The sequence below is a fragment of the Agelaius tricolor genome, unplaced genomic scaffold (genome assembly GCF_023055355.1).
Source record: "Agelaius tricolor isolate 1412-34295 unplaced genomic scaffold, bAgeTri1.0.p SCAF_2, whole genome shotgun sequence".
Classification (NCBI taxonomy): domain Eukaryota; kingdom Metazoa; phylum Chordata; class Aves; order Passeriformes; family Icteridae; genus Agelaius; species Agelaius tricolor.
The window spans coordinates 86,838,402-86,861,481 of NW_027269262.1; the positions used below are offsets into that span (position 1 = coordinate 86,838,402).

At 38.6% G+C, this 23,080-nt stretch overlaps 1 protein-coding gene across 3 annotated transcripts in view; it reads right to left on the bottom strand.

The window, feature by feature from the left end:
* Positions 1-23,080, bottom strand: part of ASAP1 (ArfGAP with SH3 domain, ankyrin repeat and PH domain 1) — a 113,013-nt gene that overhangs the window by 9,392 nt on the left and 80,541 nt on the right. For 2 of the 3 annotated variants that reach the window (XM_071421802.1, XM_071421803.1), the window contains 7 exons: positions 22,655-22,770; positions 20,360-20,427; positions 17,828-17,935; positions 16,253-16,481; positions 6,837-6,998; positions 3,967-4,033; positions 1,897-1,955 (listed from right to left, as the gene is read on the bottom strand). In XM_071421802.1, coding sequence (XP_071277903.1) covers positions 1,897-1,955; positions 3,967-4,033; positions 6,837-6,998; positions 16,253-16,481; positions 17,828-17,935; positions 20,360-20,427; positions 22,655-22,770 — 809 coding nt within the window. The remainder of the gene's footprint in view (positions 1-1,896; positions 1,956-3,966; positions 4,034-6,836; positions 6,999-16,252; positions 16,482-17,827; positions 17,936-20,359; positions 20,428-22,654; positions 22,771-23,080) is intronic. The other variant, XM_071421804.1, reaches the window with a different exon arrangement.

The window sequence follows — 23,080 nt, forward strand, 5'->3', positions numbered from 1 at the left end:
TACCTGTAAAATCTCCCAGAAGAGAGAGAGTGAGCACATGTAACTATCTATGCAGTGTATAGAACACACTGTACTATAGACATTCCCACTAAAACTAAGAAAAAATGAATTATTGTATATATTTACAATTTAGTAAAGATGAAAGTTTTAAAATGTGTATTTTGCAGATTTGATGGAAGGAAATTGAAACTAGATTTTCAAATAGTTCTTTTCCCAGTGTCATCTATTGATTTTACTGCTAAGCTCCCTAAGAAAACTCAACTGAAATCTACCTCAAAAAACAAAACCATTAGTACACACAAAAATTCCCCAACCCAAAACCTTCTAAATCAAACAGCCCTAATGTTAAAACAGATGAAGGGGGACAAGAGAGAAAAAATTTACAACCTGTGATGAAAACAACACATTTTAACTAGAAGGAACAATTTCCTATTGCATTCAGCACTGCTTTAGTATCATATTCTTCCAGCCAAAAAAGTGCCCTCACTCCCTTTGGATATCACCCACTTCAATAACACATTAACAATATATTTATGGGTACTTATACCAAAAAAAAGCCCTAAAAATCCCCAAAAAACCAAGCCAATAAAAAAACCCCACCAACCATACCCCCCCACCAAAACAAACAAACAAAAAAACCTCACCAACAAAACACCCCAAACTAAACCCATCGGCATAGTTTCCATGAAAGAAATTGTATAATTACTATCAGATGTCTCATTTAAAAAAAAAAAGAAAAAAAGTCCATGTTGATCCCTGTCTATGGCTGTGCCCTTGGCTTACCTCACAGCAAACGTACACACTGATCTTCCACATGGGTTTGAGATTTAAGTAGATGATATGAAAAACCCTGATAGCAGCCCTTATCAAAGTGCTTTGATTTAGCCCTTCTTAAATTTTCACCTAAATCATTTTAAATCAAGGAAGCGTTGACTTCCTTCACAGTGCCACCCTAGTGCATCATTGCTGTCTCTTTCAAAAGATAACATTTCAGAATAATTGTAACTTAACAAAGTTAAAAATTAACATGTGCTTTTTCTGTTACAAAAGTATTTGCACTCCAAATTTCAGATATCAGGCTTCAGAATTTTGGACAAGCAGCATTTCCTGATCTTCAGGCTCTATTGTGATCATCCACTCAGACAGATATAATGTATTTTTGATGGATTCTGTATTCAGACAGAATAAAGTAGAAAGTAGACCTACTTCAGACTATAGTCAACTGCTGCCACAACTCAAAAAAACCCCAAACCAAAACAACAATCAAACCTGCAGTGTGAGTTTAAAGAGACTAGGAAAGAACATTTCTAAAAGAAAGGTGCTCCTGGGATGATGGCCTCAGCTTGTCACTGATATATAAATGAGAATGTAACAGCACCTGATTCTTTCCCAAGCAGTTGCACTGACCACAGCCCTGATTGCCAGAGCATGGCACAGACACAGTTTGCTCCAAGCTATCAAGAAATGGGACTTGGAGATAATAGTTAAAAAAACAAAACTACCAATGAGAACGGTCTAGGATACAAACAGAAGCCCAGAGAAGTCATTCATGGAGATGCTCAAAATGTGACTGGACATGGCCTTGAGGAACCTGCTCTCATGGCAGAAAGCTGGCCCTGCTCCGAGTGCTGGACTGGACCACCAGACCTCCCGAGGTCTCTTCCAGCTTCAAGTAGTTCATGATTTATTTCTTTCCTCCCTAGGTGTATTTTTTTCAGTTTAATAAAAGCCTTCCCCATCTTCCAAAATCCTTTCAGTTTTGTGAAGCTTTCATGGTTTGTGGCATTTTAGAAATAAAATTTCTGCTGAAAAGATCCATATATTTAAAACAAGTACCTACTTTCACCCACATTTAAAAGATTCCATTATGAGAATAGCCACAAAGAGATTTCTTACCTTTCTGAGGTAGTTTGGGAAGAACTCTAGGGCCAAGTGCAGTCTTTGCAGTCCCAGTGCTAAATCAACAGATGTGAATTATTAGTGCTTACAACTATTATAAAATATACTTATTTCTCTTTTTCTCCCTTTACATATCCATAAATAAAAACTCCCCCAAAAAATCCACATTTATTTTGCCTCTTTTGTATAATCATTGGTCTGTGGATAAATCCCAAAACTCGAAGCATTGTTTAGAATTAACTGGGTTTTTTTTCAGAGAAAAAGACATACAAACCCTACACAGCTTCAATGCTATGGGGCAGACATACTCTATGAACCATGGTACATGCAAAATGTACTCTGAAAATAGGTGAAGCTGAAAGACTAACTCTGTGGGCAGATCCTGAACCTGAAGAAAAATATGTTCTTCAAAATAATTATACTGAAACATACAAAACATAATCTGTACTTCATGTCAGTGAAGCTTTCCAGGCCTGAGCCTATGCCTTGTAGCCTCCTGCACATGTGTGGTATTGTATCCCACACACTCTCTCTGCTGCAGGAGGAGACAAAGTCTCTGCTGCTCCCAGGAAATACTGATGATTGAGGGAAAATAACATGCTTTACTCTGTCAACCTGGATTACACATATGTTAGCTATTCCTATCAAAGTTTTTCCTTTAAAACCACACTTAAAGTCACTTTTATAGAAAAGGAATGTGGAAGAGGAGAAAAAAGCAAGTTGATTTAAGGCATAAAAATCAAAGAATACAGAAAAATCAGTATCAGCTCAAAATAATGATTCAAAAAACAAGAAAAAAAGAAAAATGAGTGAGAAAGCTGCCAATGTATGTTCAACAGAGCAGAGACTCTTCTGCATCAACTGCCTTAATTCTTGTCTCTGCAGCCAACGTTTCAAAGTGACCATGATGAAACACTTTTAATTTCTAGTTGTTTTTTAAATAGCAAAAATACATCACAACATGAAACTGAAAGAACAGCCAAGCTCAATCTTGATTCAATAAATCACAGAATATCCTGAATTGGAAGGGGCCCATGAAGATCCTCAAAGCCCAGCTCCTACCTCAGCCTCTCTCTAATGCCATGGAGTACAAGGAGCACACTTTTACCCTTGTCTGACAAGAATCTAGGATGGGCCCAGCTCTCTGTGCTGTGGAACACTTCCCCTTCCCCCTGAATGCCCAGTGCCAGCTGGATGGATTCAGTAAATGTGGGAAGCAGCTGTGCTACCTCCAACAGGTCCCCTCCCTGTCCTGGCAAGGCAGATCAGTCTGGGGGTGTCCAGAAACTCTTCCTACACATCTGCTGTGCCCTGTCTGAGGTTACACATCCCTCCCCAGCCACAGCCCACCCCACACCCTGGTGGTCATGCAAGGCTGTGTGCCAGAGGCAGGTGCTTTTTGGAATTACCATGCTCTGAACCTCAGGACTTTAAAATCACAGCACAGACAGAGGAGCAGCATAAGTGACAGCAATGTATGGCTGTCCTTACTGCTCCAGCTATTGAAAAAGACACTTGTAATGGACAGAGCTGATGAACTATGAGCTAAAAGCAGTTTGTGTTACTGCAGATGGTGTGGCAGCACAGGAGCCTGACAGAGTGGAAAACAGCTAAACTGGAAGACTGAGATGAACTCTCTCTCTCACAGAGCCATCTTCGATGGCAGCCTGTACCCAGAGTGACACTGCTGCTCCAGGCAGGACACCTCACACCAAAGCAGATAAAATGAAATGCCAGGAGACATGAAAATAAAACTTTTGTCCTGCTGGACTGTGGTCTGAGGCAGCATTCCCCAGCTGGGAGAGCACTTCTGTAGGAGCAGCAGAGAGATCTGGGCACAGGGCGTTCTGTCCATCCTGCTCAAAGGATGGATTGTGCACGGACAGCGAGGGACGGCGTAGGAGGCTGAGGGCAGCCAAAGTATTTGTATGCTAGCAGGGCATGCAGGAAACTAATAAGAAACATAGCTAGGATTTTATTTCCTATGAAAGGCTTTTCTTTTCTAATTTAAAAATTAGTTATGTTTATTTAAATTTTCATCTTTGCCTTCATATATGCAGATTTTACCTTGACTGCTGAGACATCCCCTCAAACTTGTTTGCAGCCTTAGTTGAAGGTGGGCCCAAATCATTACCTGAGGTGAAAAAAAGGACAATTAAAAACAAAAAAAATCCATTAGGATAACTATAATCAGCAGAAGGTGCAATTTAAAGCAAAACATGTATTCCTCTATGCATGTTCTATACAATGTATCTAAAAGACAACTTATAAATTTATTCTTTATTAATAATTTTGTAGCTGAAAAGCCAGGAGGGACCAAAATAATCCAAGATGACCTTTCATATAACATATTTTAAAACGACTCACTGGTAGCTCTCATCTCCTGGCAAGGGAAGATTGAATGACATTGCTGTAGGGCATTTGTTTTGAAATAGTGTTTCAATTTTCTCTGCATAGAAGGAGATACATCAGATTCATTTTTCACTGATGTTTACATTTTGCACCGTGAGGCACATCTTTTTTAAACCACCATGCATGTGATTTTACTCACAAAACATTAAATTTGTAAAGATTGGTATTTTATCCTATGCAAAGAACAGCCTTTACTGATTTAGTGACTAAGTTTGTATGTTCCCGTAATCTGCATTTTAGCCATTGGTAAAGAGAAGATCCTGGGTATACAGAATTCTGTCAAAAGGCAGCAAAATCCAAACCCAAGCACTCTGGACTCCTCCAGCAGAAAGCTTCTCTTCATTGGCAGTCACCATTTCAAGGTATAAGGACAGCAACTCTTGGCTTAGTGCCTTTTCATCCCCTTTGCCTCTCCTTTTACAGCACGTCAATCTCAGAACCAGCTTCAACAACCATTAGTAAATTTTGTCATTGAAATAGATGCAAAGTGACATTTAATGATCCAAGAACACAAAATACTTCTCATTCAAAAGAATGACACATTTTTCTAAATACCATTCTTGGCACATTGATGTCTAAATGAAACAGCAGAAAAGGCTCATGCTGTGCCTTGCTAAAAATATGTTTGTGCTTAAAAGTGGTGCAAAAAAGGAACTAAGGTAAAACAGCAAACATGTAGATCCTATGGATAAAGAAAGGAAAAATATCTCATGGTTGCTATGGAAATACAAAATAATCCAAATGACATTTTTAGAACATCTTTGAATAGTAACTCAATTTGCTTAGACATAAGCTAAGGATTGCACTGCTTGAAACTTCAATTAATGCACAGATTAGAAGACAAATGCTGAAATTCCACATAGCAAGAAATATAACAATACAGAAGAAAGCTTCTGAAAGTAAAAGCAGTGAACATCTGACAGTATCCCTAAGCAAAAAACCACAAAGGCAGATAGAAGAAACTCCCTCTTTTATAAACACAAAATTTCATGCTTGCTTAAAAATCCAAATGGACTTTGAAACAAGCTTTTGTACAGATTTCAGCTAAGAAAAATGGGGACAAGAGGCCCCTCTTCCATGAAAAGCAGTGAAGAGACAGGAAAAGCCATATTCTTCTCTGGCCCTGCTCTGACAAGGTGCTTTGCTGCTACAGGCTTCTTCAACTGCACACCTGCACCTTTCCCGTATTTCTTCTTCCTTTATCTGTTGCCTAATGTGTTTAAGGCAAAGTTGACACCTGCTTAGCATCTACTCCTATCACACCTTTCATCCTAACAGTGCTACATTATACAGTATTCTTGTATATGGTACTTTAGGTGCTGCTTTGGACTTAAATACTTGGGATTTTTTACATATTTAAAGTCCAAGCTCTTAAAAATGTCTGAACTACTTCTGAAAAAGTACAGGGCTGTTGGACTCCACAACATAGGAAACATTTTTTTTTTCCATATCCCAGACCTCTGAGAAGTAGAGAACTGAAAAGATTCCATTATTTTTATTCCTTGAGTAAAAGCCTTTGCTTTTCATTGGACTCTATACTTTTCTTCATGTTGAATCCTAGATTAAATCACACATGAGTACTCCATGATTTACTAAATTTAACTCAATTTGCTAAGAAAAATGGTGCTTTTAGTCTAGCAATTTTTTTATTTATGCTAGCAATTGTGTGTTTGTACTAGAATAGAGAGAAGATTCTCTTAAAATACAAGTAATATATGCATGATGCACCTATGTAAGCACTGGATTCCAGTTTAAAAATTTACAGATTCATGGAAATCCTGCCACCAAAAGTAAAATCAAAGAAAATTACATGGGCCTGAGATTAACAGCTACCAAGATAATTTGACTGCATAGAGCAATGTTTATTCAAAAGAGGAAGAATCTGAGTAGTCTGGAAAATAGTTTCCAAAAAGCATCTGTCAGAAAGGTATCCTGGTAAAAATAAAAATTAAAATGCACTGTTCCTGTGCAACTTCTGCTGGTAGCAGGATGCAAACCTCTCAGTCTTTGTGTATGTACAGACAACATCACAAAAAGCAAATACAAACTAAGACAACACATTCCCACCAGCGAGGTGTGAACACTTGACAGGAGAGGAAAGAAGCTCCTGTGGCAGCTGTGAGACCTGCACAGACCCTGTGGGAGGGCTCTGGGCGCCCCAAAGCTGCACCCCTGGCTCCTGAGCTGGGCACAGCAGCAGCAGCAGCAGCAGCAGGAGGGGCAGAGGCAGAGGAGAGCAGTGGCTGAGGGGCTGGGGTGAGGGCACAGCCTGGGCAGCTGGGGCAGAGACAGGGAGGGCACTGGAGGGGCCCCAGGGCAGCGGGGAGGATTTTCAGCTTTCTCAAGTGAGACTCCCAGCCTGGGAGGCAGTGACAGGAGATGGAACTGCTGATTTATCTGAGCTGACATTACATCAAGCTGCAATCATTGGAAAGCAAGCACCAGGTAAAAAGAAACCAAAGATCATATATCAGCCATCATAAAGGTTTTCCCCTGCCCTTTTGATTTGCATTTTCAAAACTCACCCCAAGGAATTGGGCCCTTATTCTGGGGTCCATGAGGTAGTGGGCTTGGTGGGTCAGAGAGGGTTCTTTTGTGTCCTGGGGGTGGGGGAGGTGGTCTCTTCTTGGAAAGAGTGGAGCTGCCACTAGAGGTTTGAGTGCTTAGAGGGAGGGTTGAAGGTGGGCCTGCAAAATAACAAACAACCTTCTTACAAATACATGTGCATAAACGTCAAAGCAGCACTGAAAAATTCACAGTCAGACCCACAGCGAAGTGCAGCAAAAGACTAAAATAAAAAGACAAGCCATGCCAAGAACACTGTTTAGATTAAACGACACATCCACCACATTTTTAACCATCTCAGCTGTGGGAATATAAGCAACTTGACAATAGAATGACATGTGTACTTATGTTTAAAAAATACAGGATTAATCGTGCCAAGAGTTCTAATTTTAGGCGTTGTTCAAGAAAAAAAAAAGTATTATGAAATATTGAAATTAAGTAATATTTAGCACATGGGAGTAAAATTGCTGCTAATTTATACCAGAATAAAAGCACATTCTATATGCTCTAATATGTGGGGAGATTTTTTAGCCCTCCAGACCATCCCACAAATTTTGTTAATAAACTGGAAGGCAGGAGGAAAGAAATAAAGATATGCCTACAAATTTTCCTTTCACTTTCAAAATAGGATTTTTAGCTTGAGAAGATTTTCTCTAAGTCTTTTTTCTTTTTTCTGTAGATCAAATACATCAAACTATGCATTCCAAAAGCAATGCAAATTGTTGTACATGGTATGAATAAAATAAACATCAGAGAAGTCCTTTCTGGGACTGAGATTAGATATTTCATGGTAGCATTGCTTGTAAGAGCCTATGCAGTCACCCCTACCCTTAAATACTTTTATTTCCATCTGATTTAATGCTGGCACAAGTATCATTCAACACAATGCATGTTTGACACAATATGGGAACAGATACAGCTTGAAAGACAAAATAAGCCAGTGGGAAGACAAGAGTTGTTCCTAATCAGCTCCAGCATTGACCTTCACAAAGGGCTCTACCGAGAAGCTCAGGGAAGCAGAGCTGGGTGCAGATGGCAGTGAGGGGACGAGTGTTGGAGTCAGCTGCCACCACTGCCCAAGAAATGTCCTGTAACACTTTCTGCAGCAGCTCTGCAGCAGCCCAGAACAGCCCCAGGGGCTTTTTGTTCGTTTGTGGGTTTCTTGGTTTTGTCTTGTTTTAATCTAACCAACAACGCAGACTTCACTGCAGTCTTCACTTGCAATAAGTTTCCATGTCAGATAGCTTTGCCATCAGTACAAATAAATGCAGAAAATCGACATAAAACTTTAAAAGCAAAGTCTATTTATACCTGAAATTTCAAGTCTATTGTCAGTCTATTTTTTAGCACTGTAGAACCAACTTGCCTAATTTTGAAAAGCTACCTTATTTGAACAGTATTTGAGACAAAAACTTCATTTAGTTACTTAACATATATCTTACCATGCAGCACACAAAACTGGAGCTGCCTTCTTCAAAAACCTTTATGAATATTCTCTATAGGCAGCCTGGAAATGATCAATACCTGCACTCCTTCCCAAATTATTATATATTATAGAAATATTGAAATCAGTAAGAAATAATATTTGTTAAAATTCCTTAGGTGAAACATATAACACAAAATAAGTTCAGTGATTCTATAAGCACAAATCTGTCAGATATTTTCAGCAGGTGACCTCTCTTTCCTATAAACAGAAAAGAAAAATTTAATAGAACTGCCCCTGAAGAATCAATAATTCAATCTATTCTCTTCCAGATTCAATCCTGGAAGGCCTTCTGCTGTGCAGGAGAATCTCTCAACCACAAGCCCAGCAGAGATTTTGGGTCTGGCTTAATTAATTGGTTACTTTTGTAAATCAAATTATATATTTTGCAACAGTTCCTCTCAATTTGCTTTCAAGTTCACAAAGCCATTAAATGACAACAAGTCAAATGCCAATGCATTTAATGATTGTTCTCCAGTTTGAATCCTCACCCTTTCTCAATTTAATTTCTTCCTTGAGCTTAAGCAAGCAAGACAACTTAAACTGTGCATTGAGATGTTTTTGAAAGAAAACCAACTTTTCTCATTCGAAATTTTGATTGATTATGCCTTAAACTCCTGCAAACTACTAATTCTTTTTTTCAGAAATACGAATCAAATTTGATTCGTGATGTAATGGGAATGCATCTAGGAATGGCAAGGGGGCAGGAATAGTCAATATCCGGTGCTAACAGTGAGGTAACTCTTGAAGCAGTGGCGGTCACAGCCGGGCTGTCCCAGCACCGTCTGTCCCCCTGTCTGTCCCCTGTCCCTGTCCCCCCGTCTGTCCCCGTGCCCGCAGTGCGCGTGTCCCAGCGCCCCCTGGCGGCGGCGGCGCGCTCTGCACCGCGCCCACCGCACCGCGCCCGCCGCTCACGAACCGCCCAGAACTGGCTCAGAGCGAAAAAAAAAAGGGAGGAAAGGCATAGAAATATTATTGTGCGCTTATTGCAAAAATTCAACTTCAGACATGAAGTGAAATTGGTGCTTTTAATTGCCAATAAGAGGAAGAAATCTTCTCTACAAAAATAAACTGTAGTAGAATTTAAAAAAACCCCTTAAATTAGGTTATATGGCATGTTTTAGATTTCACATTAGTTATACATATCCAGACATTACTGAGGAGGTGCAATATATACCTTCACAGCTTTCAGAAGTCCCCATGGCATACAAAAGTGACAGGGAAAAGGTGTTTAAGGTATTACAAATCATACTTTCAGACTCCTAGCATTTGTGTCTGTATTAAATCACAGAGGGAATAAATACAAATACAAGTGTCATACACTGATGATTACATAGCTCAAATACAAAAATAACTTATGGTCAAATAAAAACAAAATCAAGGAAAACTTCAAAACGTCATTTCAGAAAGAGGTATAAAATGACATCATGCTTTGAATAATGAAAACCTAGGAAAAGTGCTTGAATCAAAATCATTTTATGGAAACAACTGGTGAAATAATACACGACTTGATGATGTATGAACTGTCTGTAAAATGATTATAAAATACACTGTATCATGGAGTCACTTAGGTTGGGAAAGACCTTTGAGATCATTGAGTCAGACACTGCCAAGTCCTCCCGTAAACCACACCTCTGCTCCTGCACTTTTGGGATTCCCTTCTTGAGGAATGTCCTGGATTCCTTTTAGACTGTCTCCCAGGGGACTCTTGTCAGCCAGATTCCTAAACAGGCCCAAGTCTGTCCCCTGGAGGTGCAAGGTGGCAGCTCTGCTGATCTCCCTCTCTTACTTGTCCAAGAATTAGTGATTCCCCGTGCCCCAGACAGCCTCCATCACCCTCAAGTCCTTCTCTCTCCATGAGCAGCAGGTCCAGCAGGGGCCTTCCCCTGCTGGCTCCCTCACCAGCTGAGTTAAAAAGTTCTCTTCCACTCACTCCAGACACATCCTGGACATTCCTGCCCCATGAGAACAAGGGCCAGCAATTGCGAGACTTCTCCCAGCTGCTTACGGGGTAAGCATCTCCATCTCATCTGCCTCTCCATCCTGGGTGGGTGCTCTCTAACAGATTCCCACCAGCACATCTGCCAGCAGACACTCGACCCTAGTGCCCCCATCATCCAGCTCAGGCACTCAGAACAGCCCTGAACCCACAGGGCTGCCCCAGTGCCTCTCTCTCCTGCCTGTCCCTCCTGAAGGGTTCACAGGCACCCATCACAGCACTCCCGTTGTGTGAGCCATCCCAGAGCTGCAGTTTTCCTGCTGCACAACAGCTTCCAGCCCCTCCTGTTTGTTGCCTGTGCTGTGTGCAGGGGTGTGGATGCACTTCAGTTGGGATATTGATCCTGACACCTTTTAGGGGGAGAAGCCCTGATTTCCAGGAGAGTGTCTGGAGGCATTCCATGCCTTATGTCTTATGAGCCCAAAGGCCCTCACTGGCACACACATTCCCTCAAACACTGGTGTGCTGCCCTAGGGTTACCTTGGGCAAACCTGGTTTTGTCCCTTTCCCCTTTGTAAAAAGCTCAAGTTTAAAGCTCTTTCAATGTGTGCTGATAACTCAGATACCATTGCTCCCTGCTTAGGCTGGCAGAGTTACACCCCTTCCTGCATGCCATTCCATGCAAATTCCCATCCAAAGTGCCACACCATGTCCTTGCATTGTTTGTGGTGCTCTCCAGGAGTTCCTTCACACAGGTCTGGGCTGGGTCTGTTGCCCCTGTGCTGGGACCAGGGCTGCTCACCTTCAGCAACTGCACATATCTGTGTGTATCTACACATATATTCATGTAAATGTATGTGTAAAACCAGCAGCTCAAAACAATTCCTGTGTGATATTCTCAATTACACAAGGCTAGGCTAGGTATATTTAAGCAATTATCAGAGCAGTTACTAGATTGAAGGTACTTTGTGATTTTAACCAGGCAGCAATTGAGCCAGTCATTTCCTCTCCAATGGATGCCTTAATCATGATTTGTCACATAGTTCAGAAGTTCACATTTTGTAAAGGACATTTTCCTAACACAAGCAAAAAAGCAAAAACCAAAAAGAAAACCCCAAAAAACTTGACCCAGAAGTTTTTCCTTTTGCTTCTGTCAGGCTTTCTTTTCCTCAGTTACTGGGAAGCAAATGCTTAGAGAACTAACTGTTATCTTGTTTTATCTCTTTTTCATATTACAAAGATCAGGCTTTCATGTGTAAACAGACCAAGTAATCTCAAAATTATTGTACTAAGGTAAATAACTGGATAAGATGTGCAATTAGTAGTACATTGCCCTTTAGGGTTTGTGCAGTTAGTGTAGTAACAATTCATTTGTGTACTTGTGAAACCATGCAAAGCTGCTGCCACTCAATCAAGAAATGGTGGGTTTAGAGTGTAAAAACTTCACATGTGTAATTTTTTTTTTTACCACTTAAGGAGATATAGGGGGAAAACACAGAATTCCTGCTAATGGTAGAATGGACACTGCAAAGGAAAGTAACTTAAATTAAAAATAGTATTTTCATTAACAAGTGTTGCTATCCTTATTTTTAAATTTCTCATGAGTGACTTATTGCATAGATATTACTAAAAGCTTTTTCAGTTATTCTTACCTAATATATATTTTCAGCACTGAAAATAAGAGCATAATAAAAGACAAAATGATCATGATCACTCTGAATAAGAAAGCTAAGAATATACATTGATTCAACATTAGTATTTGAAGTACATTAGATAATTAATGCTTAAAAAAAGGTTCAGTTTGAAAAGAAAAGATAAAAGTTATACTAATGAATTTTGTGGTTTGGGTTTATTCAGAAATAGAAGAGCCCATGAAACCAGAAGTCATCAGCTAGTCTGTCCTTCCTATTATGGTATTAAAAAATACAAAGTCATAGTGGAATAAGTAGCATTATTTAATCACAATGTGCAACACATTTATAAGAATATTTTAAAAAACGTCTCCAAGTATATGCAAGAGAAGTGTAGAATCCTGCAAACATTCAGAAGAAACAGGATCACCTCAAAGGCTGAGGTAATGGAAATGAGAATAAATACATTTGTGCCATAAATTAAGAACTTCAAATGAGTTGAGACTGTGTAATGCCTGCTATGCCACAGTATGATACAATCAGGAAAAAAAAAACCTAGGACCAAAGGATTCTTTGATGTGGCATTTCCACTAGAAACAGCAAATTTTACTGCTGTCCCGACACTTCCAGCCAGTCGTATTTCAGAAATCTGATTTAAACAGCAAAGGTACCCAGAAGAGTTAGTTGTGATGAAAGGATAACTTGAACCCCAGGAGAATGAAAGTATTCTTCAATCAGATAAGTTAAAATTGGTTTGTTTAGTGTAACACCCCATACATGGAGACCTGTAGGATTTCCATCCTTTTCCAGGACCTTGACACAGGCACCAGCCACAGAAACACCTCCAAAGCCAAAGGGCAGTGCTGGTACATGCACAACTTAGTGAGCCCAACAAGATTCCTCATCCTGTGTGCAAGGCAGTCAGACAACTTCTAGAAGTTACTAGTAAATTCAAATAAACTAATTTGGTTAGAAATTGAGTGTGATGTAGTGAAGGAGCAGATGATGTGACTGTGTCTGCAGTAGCACTGCACTGGAACCATGAAGGAAAGTGCCTTTGGGTTTAGGTACCTCATGTCAGAGCTGAGACAATGAAACTATGCAGCCTTGTAGGTGTTGAAGATCCAAATTAACTTCATGATACAGAATTTATCCCTGACCTCCATGCTCACCTGGGATAAACAGGCAGAACCACTAAAATCAATTGGCTTTCAGCTGAAGTGAAGGAAACCTGGATTAGACTGCCTAACACTCCTCCAAAGCTAGTTAGCAACATTACCCCTACATTGGATTGACAATGAAGGTTGTGCAAAACTTTATTTAGCTACTGAGGCAAGTCATGGAATTACTTAAATACTGATTTTTTTTTTGAAAGCTTTTTGTAAAACAATAGGCAGAAGACCTGCTAGATGTCTGGAGCCATAACGCAGGTATAAGTTGAAAAGAACAATAAAAAAGATGATTTTGAGAATAATACAGGCTAAAGATTTGACTGAGAACAGAAGTAAGCTGATCCTAAATAAGCTTAGATAAACTATTGAAAAAGGCACAGAGTGGTTGGCTCAGTGGCTCAGGCAGCCACTGCACTCCTTCTGTACTTTTCATTCTGTTAGGATTATTTAAATCTATAGCAGAGATAAAAGCAAGTAAGATGTATCCACAAATGAGACTGTGTGAAGAAAAATAAATGAAGGTTCCAGCATTTTTAGGAATATTTTGAAAAGTTATCAAATAAAAAATCTGGACATGAGTTACAATGATGTGAGGAGAAATTGAAAACCTCCCCATATCCCCTCCTCCAACTATTGCACCTATAAAATTATTTTTTAGCCAGCATGTCCACTGAAAACCATGAGCAAGAGTGATGTGCCTTATGTAAATCACTTTAAACTTCCCTCCTCTCCCCAGCAAAAGTTCAGTGGATGGCTTCCTGATCACTCAGGAACTCCACAGAGCTTTGCTCCCCACAGCTTCAATGGACAATGAAACAGAGGGCTATAGGGAGGGGGTTTTCTTAAAAATAAAACCAGTTTTGGAAAGACAATTTCATCTGCATGTCCCAAAGGATGAAAAACTTATGAAACTTAAAAATTGTCTGCCTCCTTCTAAAATGCAGATGCACCTGCCATCCCTTCCCTGAAGGCTCCATGTCCTAGCAGGGGCCCATGCTATCCACCAGGGCCTCACAGCAGCACAGGGACAAAGATCAGATTGTTTTCTGACAGAAAGTAAGCTTAAATTTAAATACAGATTCAGTGCTTTTGTTACTCCTGCTGTTTAGGGAGCTTAGTGAAAAAAGTAACACTGTGTTTTCATATAATCTTAAACACAAGATATTCAAATGAACGTTCTAAACAAAACCACACATCTGACAAGTAAGGTTGTCTAAACTTCAATGAAGGGATATATAGTCTATTATTACTCATCCAAAAGAGGAGAAAAATATACAGGTTTATTTTTTCCTACTGAAAGAAAATTTATTGTCTCAAAATTCAGATGTGTCAACATCTGAAGTGTCAACATTTTTATATGGAAGTGAAGAGTCTCTGCTTCATTTTATTTTAAATAATCTGAGAGCTGGAAGAGGGGAGATAACAAGGAGCAGCACAGTTTAAATGAACCATAAGTGTATTTGAAAATGATGCAACTACAGCAATCTTTCCACACTGATGAATTGTCCTATGCATTTGTTACTTTTTTCCCCCAACTTTTAACACAGGCATGTATACAACAGAAGTTTCTAATTTCATAGTATTGTTGAGTGGATATCAACCAAAACTCCACTCCAGCATCACTTAGAGACTGTAGAATTTCAGCAGGTTTGAAGCAGAGAAGCATAGTAACTTTAATGGAACAGCAGTTCCATTCAACCTCTCTGACTTACCCTGTGAATCTGACATTTTCCATCTGATGAAGCAGTTAATGTTACATTAGAAGGCAATTTTCTGATATTATAATATTATTTCATTGTGATATAAATAAGGATTTCTTTGCATAACATCTGACATGAAAACACATGAAAACTCAACGCTTCAATTCTTTCTGAGTAGCTTTGGAGCTGTGTTGATTCCTTGTTTAGGAACAACTGGGAAAATGCCTAACATTTCAGAAACCAAAATACATACTTAGAATGAAATATAAACATAAATATTCCCCTTCCTGGAGAAAAAGACAATTTTCTAGATGAGTCTGTAGGAGAGCTCCACTATATACTGACAAAGAAATAAAGTTCATTAAAATGTGTTGAAAGCTGACAACATACTAAGCAGTGTGTACAGATACCAGACACAACCTCATTAACCTTCTTCATGAAATGGGATGCATGATTAATTTCCAAGTCTTGCCCCTTTATGACAATAAAAAAGTTATCCTAGTCCATGAAGGAACATCTAAGCCAGTACACATTGTGTTTGCAGTGAAAAATCCATAGCAAACTGTGAGCATGTAAAAGGGATGGGAGACTGGAAGGAAAAAGTAGAATCTTGTAATGCCAACAATCAGGTCAACACAGTAAAGTTACAAGGAATACAACTGAGTCCCCAGGGAAACATGGGTTACAAAATCTCATGTGAAAAATGCAAACCCTGGCAAACCTGTTTAAAAGAGAGCCAAGGGATCCATTTGAAAGTTGCCAGTACATGACAAAGACTGATGGAACAGTAGTGCTTAAGCACAGCATCTGAACCATGATGCCAACACTGTCCTGTCCCTTTTACTCTTTCACATATTGGTGAGAGCATCTCTGCATTTTTCCTAAACAAAGTCAATTACCAGGTGAGAAATGAAGCAGTGCTAACAAAAGGGAGCAGCAGCATAACTGCTGAAGTGTTAAACTGTACTGTAATGGAACCCTCATCACAACTAAAGATTTCTTGAACAAGTCTACTGTAAAAACACAATTTATCAATTTCTAAATTAAACATGTAAAAAGGAATTAAAGGTTTCTTTGTCCTAAAAAGTAGATTTGCATAAATTATAATACAGCAAAAAGTTTTGTTCCATAAAATATCTTCCAAACTTGAAGACTGGAGATATCTAGGTCAAACCATCACAATCCACTGCAGCTGCAAGTCTCATAAAATTAAGTGACTTTAATTTAGCAGAGTATTCGTTTATTCCTCACCCATTCATGTTCAGTGTTATGAATGAGTCTAATACAAAGTGTCCCCCAGGTCTTTTAAGTTTAGAACAGGCATTGTACCACACCACTGCATCAATAAGAACATGCTGTACCTTGAATCATTGCAATGTCCTTGGTTAAAGGAAGGAAAACAGTGTCAAAATCACTGCTTGCAAGTGTGGTTTGGAGAGAGACTTACTTACCTTTGCCAGCATTTCTGGGAGGAAGAGGAGGAGCATCAGACGTTGGAGAGGTGGGTGAGTCTGTGCTTGCAGAAGCAAAGATCTGGTTGGTAAAGGCTCCATAGGAGAGTCTTTGCTTGTCTCTGGGAGTGCTAAATGAAGGGTGAGTCAGTTTGTCTTGGGGAGAAATGCTTGAGGAGTGACAAAAGCTTTGGGGTCTTGGAGATCTTTCCTTTTTTATAGGACTAGGCTGTGAACAGAAAAACAGATATGATACAGCTGTCTAAACACTAATTATAGTTAGTATGTTTGGAAAATAGCATACCAGAACATAATTTAGTGAACATGAGTTTTTTTCTTTGTTGGACAAATAAACCCCCACTCGTCCCTTTTTCAGGGATTCAACCTGAAAGGTCCTCTCTTCTAAATGAAAATTAAGATTGCACCATCAACAAATCATCATGAACACAAAATTAGATTTAATGTTAAAGCAGGAAATACACACTAATAATGTAGTAAATAAAATGCCAATAAAAGCCTGGCAAGTTTTAGAATTTAAGAGTAATTTTCAGGGAATATAGCACATTACTCAGACTAGACAATTATCCTCAAATATCAAGTATATTACCCCACTGTTGCCTAGTAAAGATGAGCAAACACTTTTGACAGATCAGATTTATTTGGTCCCTGAACTAGCAATATAATATCCATGATACAGCTCTTTTTAAACACATCTAATTGCTCTTTGAAGAAATTTTACACATTAGTTTTTGCCTGCTGCACGTTAATGGGTGCATATGGAGCACGATCTGTTTCCCTGCAGCTCTGGTTCAGGTTATTATCTCCAGCACAGCATCTCTCATCCTCCAGAGGCTCCTCACACAGATGATTATTTTGTTCTCTGCTGTCCTTGAGGACATGCAAATTACTTTGGTTTCTGAATTTTTCAGTCCCAAGTGTCACAGAAAATGAGAAGTTGTCCACACTTCTTTCTGCGGCACTCATATAAAATAGGAGAGGTGTATTCGCATTTATTGCAGAAATAGAGCACACAGTAATTAACTGACTTGCTAAAGTAGGACACTGAGGCTAATTTTTCACATGCTGTAGGATGGCAATTATTCTATGCCCTCAAGTTTTGCCTTTCCATTACTTCTTAAAAAAAAAATAGGAATAAATAGCACAGCATGGTTTGTGAAAAATAAGAGTTATTTATTCAATAACTAGGTTTTTAATTAATTTATGGAAAAAATTAAGTATGTAAGCTTTGGATTTCCTCCAGCTAAAATATAACAGCTTGGAATTCTTAACAGCTTAGAAGAGGATAAAGCAACAAAGTAGTCCAGATTTGCTGATTTATATTATACTGTATATCTTGTCAAAGTCAAACTTCTGAAACAGCCCATAATATCTAGGTTGACAAAGTATATTCAAAAAGCACTTAGTCTTTAACACAGGCCTCAGAATTAGTTGTTTTCCCCCCAAAATATCTGTAAGGAGAGGAAGGCTGAGGTGGGTCTCTAATTGCCAGCTATTTCCAGGGAGCAGCGCTGCTGACAGCTGCTGCGCAAGGCTGTACCGGTAACGCACACTCACCTTATCGTCCAAGTCATCGTCACTCTCATCAATCTCTTCCTGCCGAAGATTCCACTCGTACTCCACGTGCACGTGTGGGTTCAGCTTCCCTGCCTTGGCTTGAGAAAGCTGAGAGAAATAAGAAGCCTTGTTAAAATACTTGCTGTTCTTTTGGTGTTAACAAAGTTGGTTTTGTAATGGCAAGAAGTAAACTGGAAGATTTAGAAGTTTAAAATTATTCCAGGGCAATCACACAAACATCCTTCATTTGCTTGAGGTACAGAAAAATAGGTAAAAGGCAAAAAGGAAAGATTTTCTCAAAATGGGCAGGAGTCACCATGTTTGACAAGCATTTGAAAAGATGAAATGAAGAGAAGGTATATGCACAAAAGCAGAATTTATCTGGAGCCCTCCTTTCCAAAAAGGAAAGGCAAAACTATTTATAAATTTTGGCACATACAGCTGCCACCCCATCAAAATCACAATTCTTGCACTCAAATCAAATGAAAAGATATTTACTCTTCATTTAGATATTTTACTTCTGTCTCTCCCTGGATGAGGCCAATATGTCTTAAGCATGAAATTCCTTGACTTTGCCAGTCCAAATAATGTGTTTCACATTCTTTAAAAAAAACTACCTCAATGATCAGCAAAAAAACCTAACAGAGCAGTTCATGGTTATTCTGAGGAGATAAATTCTCCTTTTCAATGCCTAGATCTTCCATCATTATTTAGTCCTTCACATCCTTTAAAGTGTAGTCTACTTGGTAGTTGATTTCAGGAGTGCCTTTAACCATCTTCCTGAAATAAAACTTGGAATAAAGACAGTATTTCCAATCTGTTATGTAAGTATTCATGAACCCACTTGAGTTGAAACTGAATTTAATTACACAGTCAAGACTCCAGTTATGCAACAGAAATGAGTTCAGTACAGCTATCATAATGCAAACACCTAGTTATTTATCTTGTACTTTTTTACTGCCCACAGCAAACAGTATGCTCATTCATGTTTCTTTTTCACTCTTAACTCATTGCTGGTTTTGGAAAAAAAATGCAGAAATATTTTCCTCTTTAAAAATTAAAAAAAAAGGCATAAATGCTCTAAATGCTCTATGAGAGTTAAGTGAAATAATCTGAGGTATTCATGGAATTTGGATCACTATAACTAAATGATTAACTGCTAGATAAGCTCACTGATAACATCCACTTGATTGATTGTTCTGTAACACAGCCAGTTGGTCCACGTTAATGGCAGATGTAACTTTTGAAAAGGGATGCTATAAAGAAAAAAGCAATCCATCCCCACTGTGTGCTGCACAGGTGATCTGCTTGATCCAGCTGACAGAGTACTCAAGCCACTGGAAACAGCACCTACTTACACAGCAGACATGGCATTAACTGAGAAGTCAGTCCCACCTCAGCAACCATAGCAAAATGCTGACTTGCATCCCCAGAAACATGGAAAATTTCTTTGATTTGGGAAGGACAAGGTCTTTTGATTATTCAAGAATTAATTCATGACAAGAACTTTCAGTTGTCACAGGAAAGGTATTAAAATTACCAGCTGCAGAGCAGAAGTAGATATCCTCAGATCATCAAATCAGAAAAAAGAAGAAATTGAAATAAGTGGCAAGTGTTTTGTAAATTCTCCTGGTTTTGTCTTAAATGTGAAACTACCACACTACTAGACTTTTTAATGCCTTGACAGTTATTAAATTCACTTGCCTACTAAATGCATACTGGTGGCACCTTAGAGGACCAAGAACAAACAATCTTGCTGGTCTGATGTAAAATCCTTACTTCTGGCTAAATGCTTCAGGAGTACCTGGGAAAATCCTTAACACCTTTATTTCTTGAACAGCAATAATCTTTTTGAGTGGTGTCTGTTAACATCCCTCACACATTCTCAAAATTCCAGGAGGTCTTTGCTTTGATCATGCTCAGTAGAGGGACAAAGTCCCACAGAAGCTGGTGTTCTACATCTTTTTATACTTCAGCTTCCAGACATTACACTTAAGCTTCTTCCTCCTTTCAGGAGGGTAATTTTAAGTTGTTTCAATTCTCCTTATAAAAAGACTTTCACCATCTCTGAACTATCTGTTCTGTTAAATAATATGAAAAAAGCCATAGCAGAAGAAGACAAACAAAGATCCCAACCTAAAAGGTCTTGACAGTTTTAAAATTACAATGGTTGTTTAGTACTCCTGATATAAAAGCCTTTAAGAAGAACTTTTGAGTTAATGAAGCTCAAATCTCCTTGACTTATGTATTTATTGACACATTTGACCCTCTGGTACTTATGGTCTTCAAATACACTGGTTAAAATAACTAATACTGCCAGTAGAAGAAAGATCTTTTTCTTAAACTGTTACAAATAAAATTACTGTTGTGTTTTAGGTAAGAAACAATCACCTGTGATAGGGCCTTCAGATCAACAGACAGCCAGCTGGCAGCAATACCACATTGTGTGAGATGCAATGGTAATGATATATGAAGTAAATCACATTTTTAAAGAAGCAAACATTCCCCTTTGCCCCCGGGCTTGGTTCTTACCAGTTCCTCACACTGGACAGCTTTCAGTCTCTTTGCTGTGTCCAGAGCTGTCTCTCCAGCTTGGTTTACTACAAAATTAACAATACAAAAAAAAGCAATTCTTTTAGATGTCTTAAGAAACAATTTATTGAATTTCACTGCTGGTAACACAGTAACTTCTAAAAGTGATCAAAAATGTCTGTTTACTCTATAGCAGCTGCAGCTCTTTAAGATTCCACTCCAAGTGCTCATGCATTTCATGTATCATCAGGTTCTTTCTGAACAGCAGCATCTGCTGCAACAGTTCCCAAATCCCTCCTATCATCCTAGTAGAGAATATAAAGAAATCTAGTCACCTCAATCTCCACTCAATGCCTTTGCCAATAAAATTCTTACCTGAATAAGCAAGAGAAGCAAGCAGGCAGGGTAAAATAGCTCAAAAAAGAAAACTAATTCTAAGACTTAAAAAAAAGAAAAAAAAAAAGGCTAAATGTTGATCCAAGCAGATTCTACTTCCATTAATATGTAGAGGCTTGAAGCCTTAATTCGAAGACATTTGAACAAGAATAAATTTAAAACTTTCTATCTTTGTCTTTATCAAAGCTATAAAATGGTTTACAATTTAAAATAACACCTGGTAAGAAAGAAGGTGATACCTGAGGCTGCTGGGAGGTCCTCAGGCACAGCATCTAATGGAATCCTTCCCAGATGCTCAGTAGCAAGTCTCAGTAAACAAAAACAACTCCCACATCTGATGTGGATAAACTCTAGGTAAAATGTATTCTCACAGTACATCAGTAAATGCCATGGAGCTGGAACAGAGAATGCTCCACAGCACATCCAGATTGTAAAGCATTTCTGTGATCAGGAACTGAAAAGGATCAAACTGAGATCTATAATATCAGTGTGAAATATTACACAGAGAATGCCAGGTAGGAATACTAGTATTTACAAAGCAGTCCTGTAGAAAGGCCTGGGACTTTGAAAGAATTCAGATCACTAAAAGAAAGATTTACCTATGGAAAGATCAACCAGAGATGGTTCAATATGAAAAGGAATGAAAACATAGTACTTATGTGAAGTTAACACCCAGATAGCTAAAGGACTTCATAAATTCCAAACTTTCAACTTTTAAGTATACACCTCTTATTTCAGGGTTTGTGTGAGATCACTCAAATTCTATGTGAGATCACACCAAAAAAACAACAAAAAGACCACAACACCCTCTTTCCCACAAAAAAAAACCCTCAAAAAACAAGGCACCAAAAAGGTGTGAACACTCCTCTGGCATCTACCTAGGAGAAAGTTCAATGGAAGGACCAATGAAGGACTTTAACTTGTTCAGATGGCTTTCCCATTGTAACTGCCAAAAATGGTCACATTAAATTCTCTGATTTGTGATAATATTGGAATATATTCTAAAGACCTATAAAAAGGCAAAGGAAACCAGTGACTTCTGCCACTAAACTTTGAACTTCAATTTATACAGCAGTTCTTTACCAGGCAGTGCAGGAAAGTAATGGTGATGAAGAAAAAGGGAGAAATAAAGTCAAGTTTGCATCAGTAGTTAAAAAAACTTCTGTCCTATACCACTAACTGACTGAATGTAAATGTTTTACAGACATGCTAATTACATTTAACTCCTGGGCCCAAACCAGCTGGATTAATGGGATGCCTTCCTAACTCAGGAAAAATGGGATCAGCTTTCTCAGCTGCCTTTCAGCTTCTCTTTGCACCTACCTGTGAGACAGGAGTAAGACTTGCTGTACCTGTATCAGACCATTTGTCATAATGGCATGCCAAAAGTTTAACTGAAAATAGAATCTCTGTTTGCTCAGTTAGGATAATCTTTTGTTCTCTGGATGGTCTCCCCTCCCTAATCAGTGGCAGTGTTGGCTGGGGTGTGCTGGATGAAACCACAGCACCAGCTGCCATTGATATCAACAGAAGAATTAAGTGCTGTGCACATGAAGCCCATGTACCTAAGAGTGGAATTAGACATTTAAGTTCTAGCATAAACAATGAACCTAAATTCCAAGCAGTTTAAAATGGGTCAGAAACAGAACTTGGAACTCTGCTTAGGGTTTGCCATTAGTATTTCATATTAGAAATTTTTGTCACTATTATCTCCTAAGAATTCAATTTCTTAGGAAACTAAATGTTTCCTTTATGCTTGCTGTTGACAAAGTCTTCATCTTTCTACCACAGTTTTATTTTAGAAGTTTACTTACCACAGAGAAATAAACAAAAGTGGCTAAAATAATGGGAAGAAATTTTAGGAAATCTGTATTTCCTGGTTTTAAATAATGAACTCACCTAAATCAATAGTTGGCTTCCCCCTCAAAAGCAATTTCAAACACTCAGGCTTATTATATATACTGCAGTAGTGTAGAACTGTATTACCCAGTGCTGTTTGTTTGTCCAGGTTTCCACTAAAAAAAAATAAAAACGAACAAACAATCAAGAAGAGTATAGTAGCTGTGCTATTCATTTCAGATCTAGCATCCATATAAATAAAAACTTTACTGGACAAATATGAAGTAGGACAAAAAAAGAAATTAAATCAAACATTACTTTCAAAGACTATTAAGAATTCTTCCAAGGACACTGGAAATACCTGAGTTGTGATTGAGAAGGACTGAAAATCTACAGATGTTCATTCAAAAAATTACAGATGTGAAACTCAGAGACTCAGACCTCTCTAAGGTCATGCCAGTTACCACTTCACTGTAATTCTTTTTT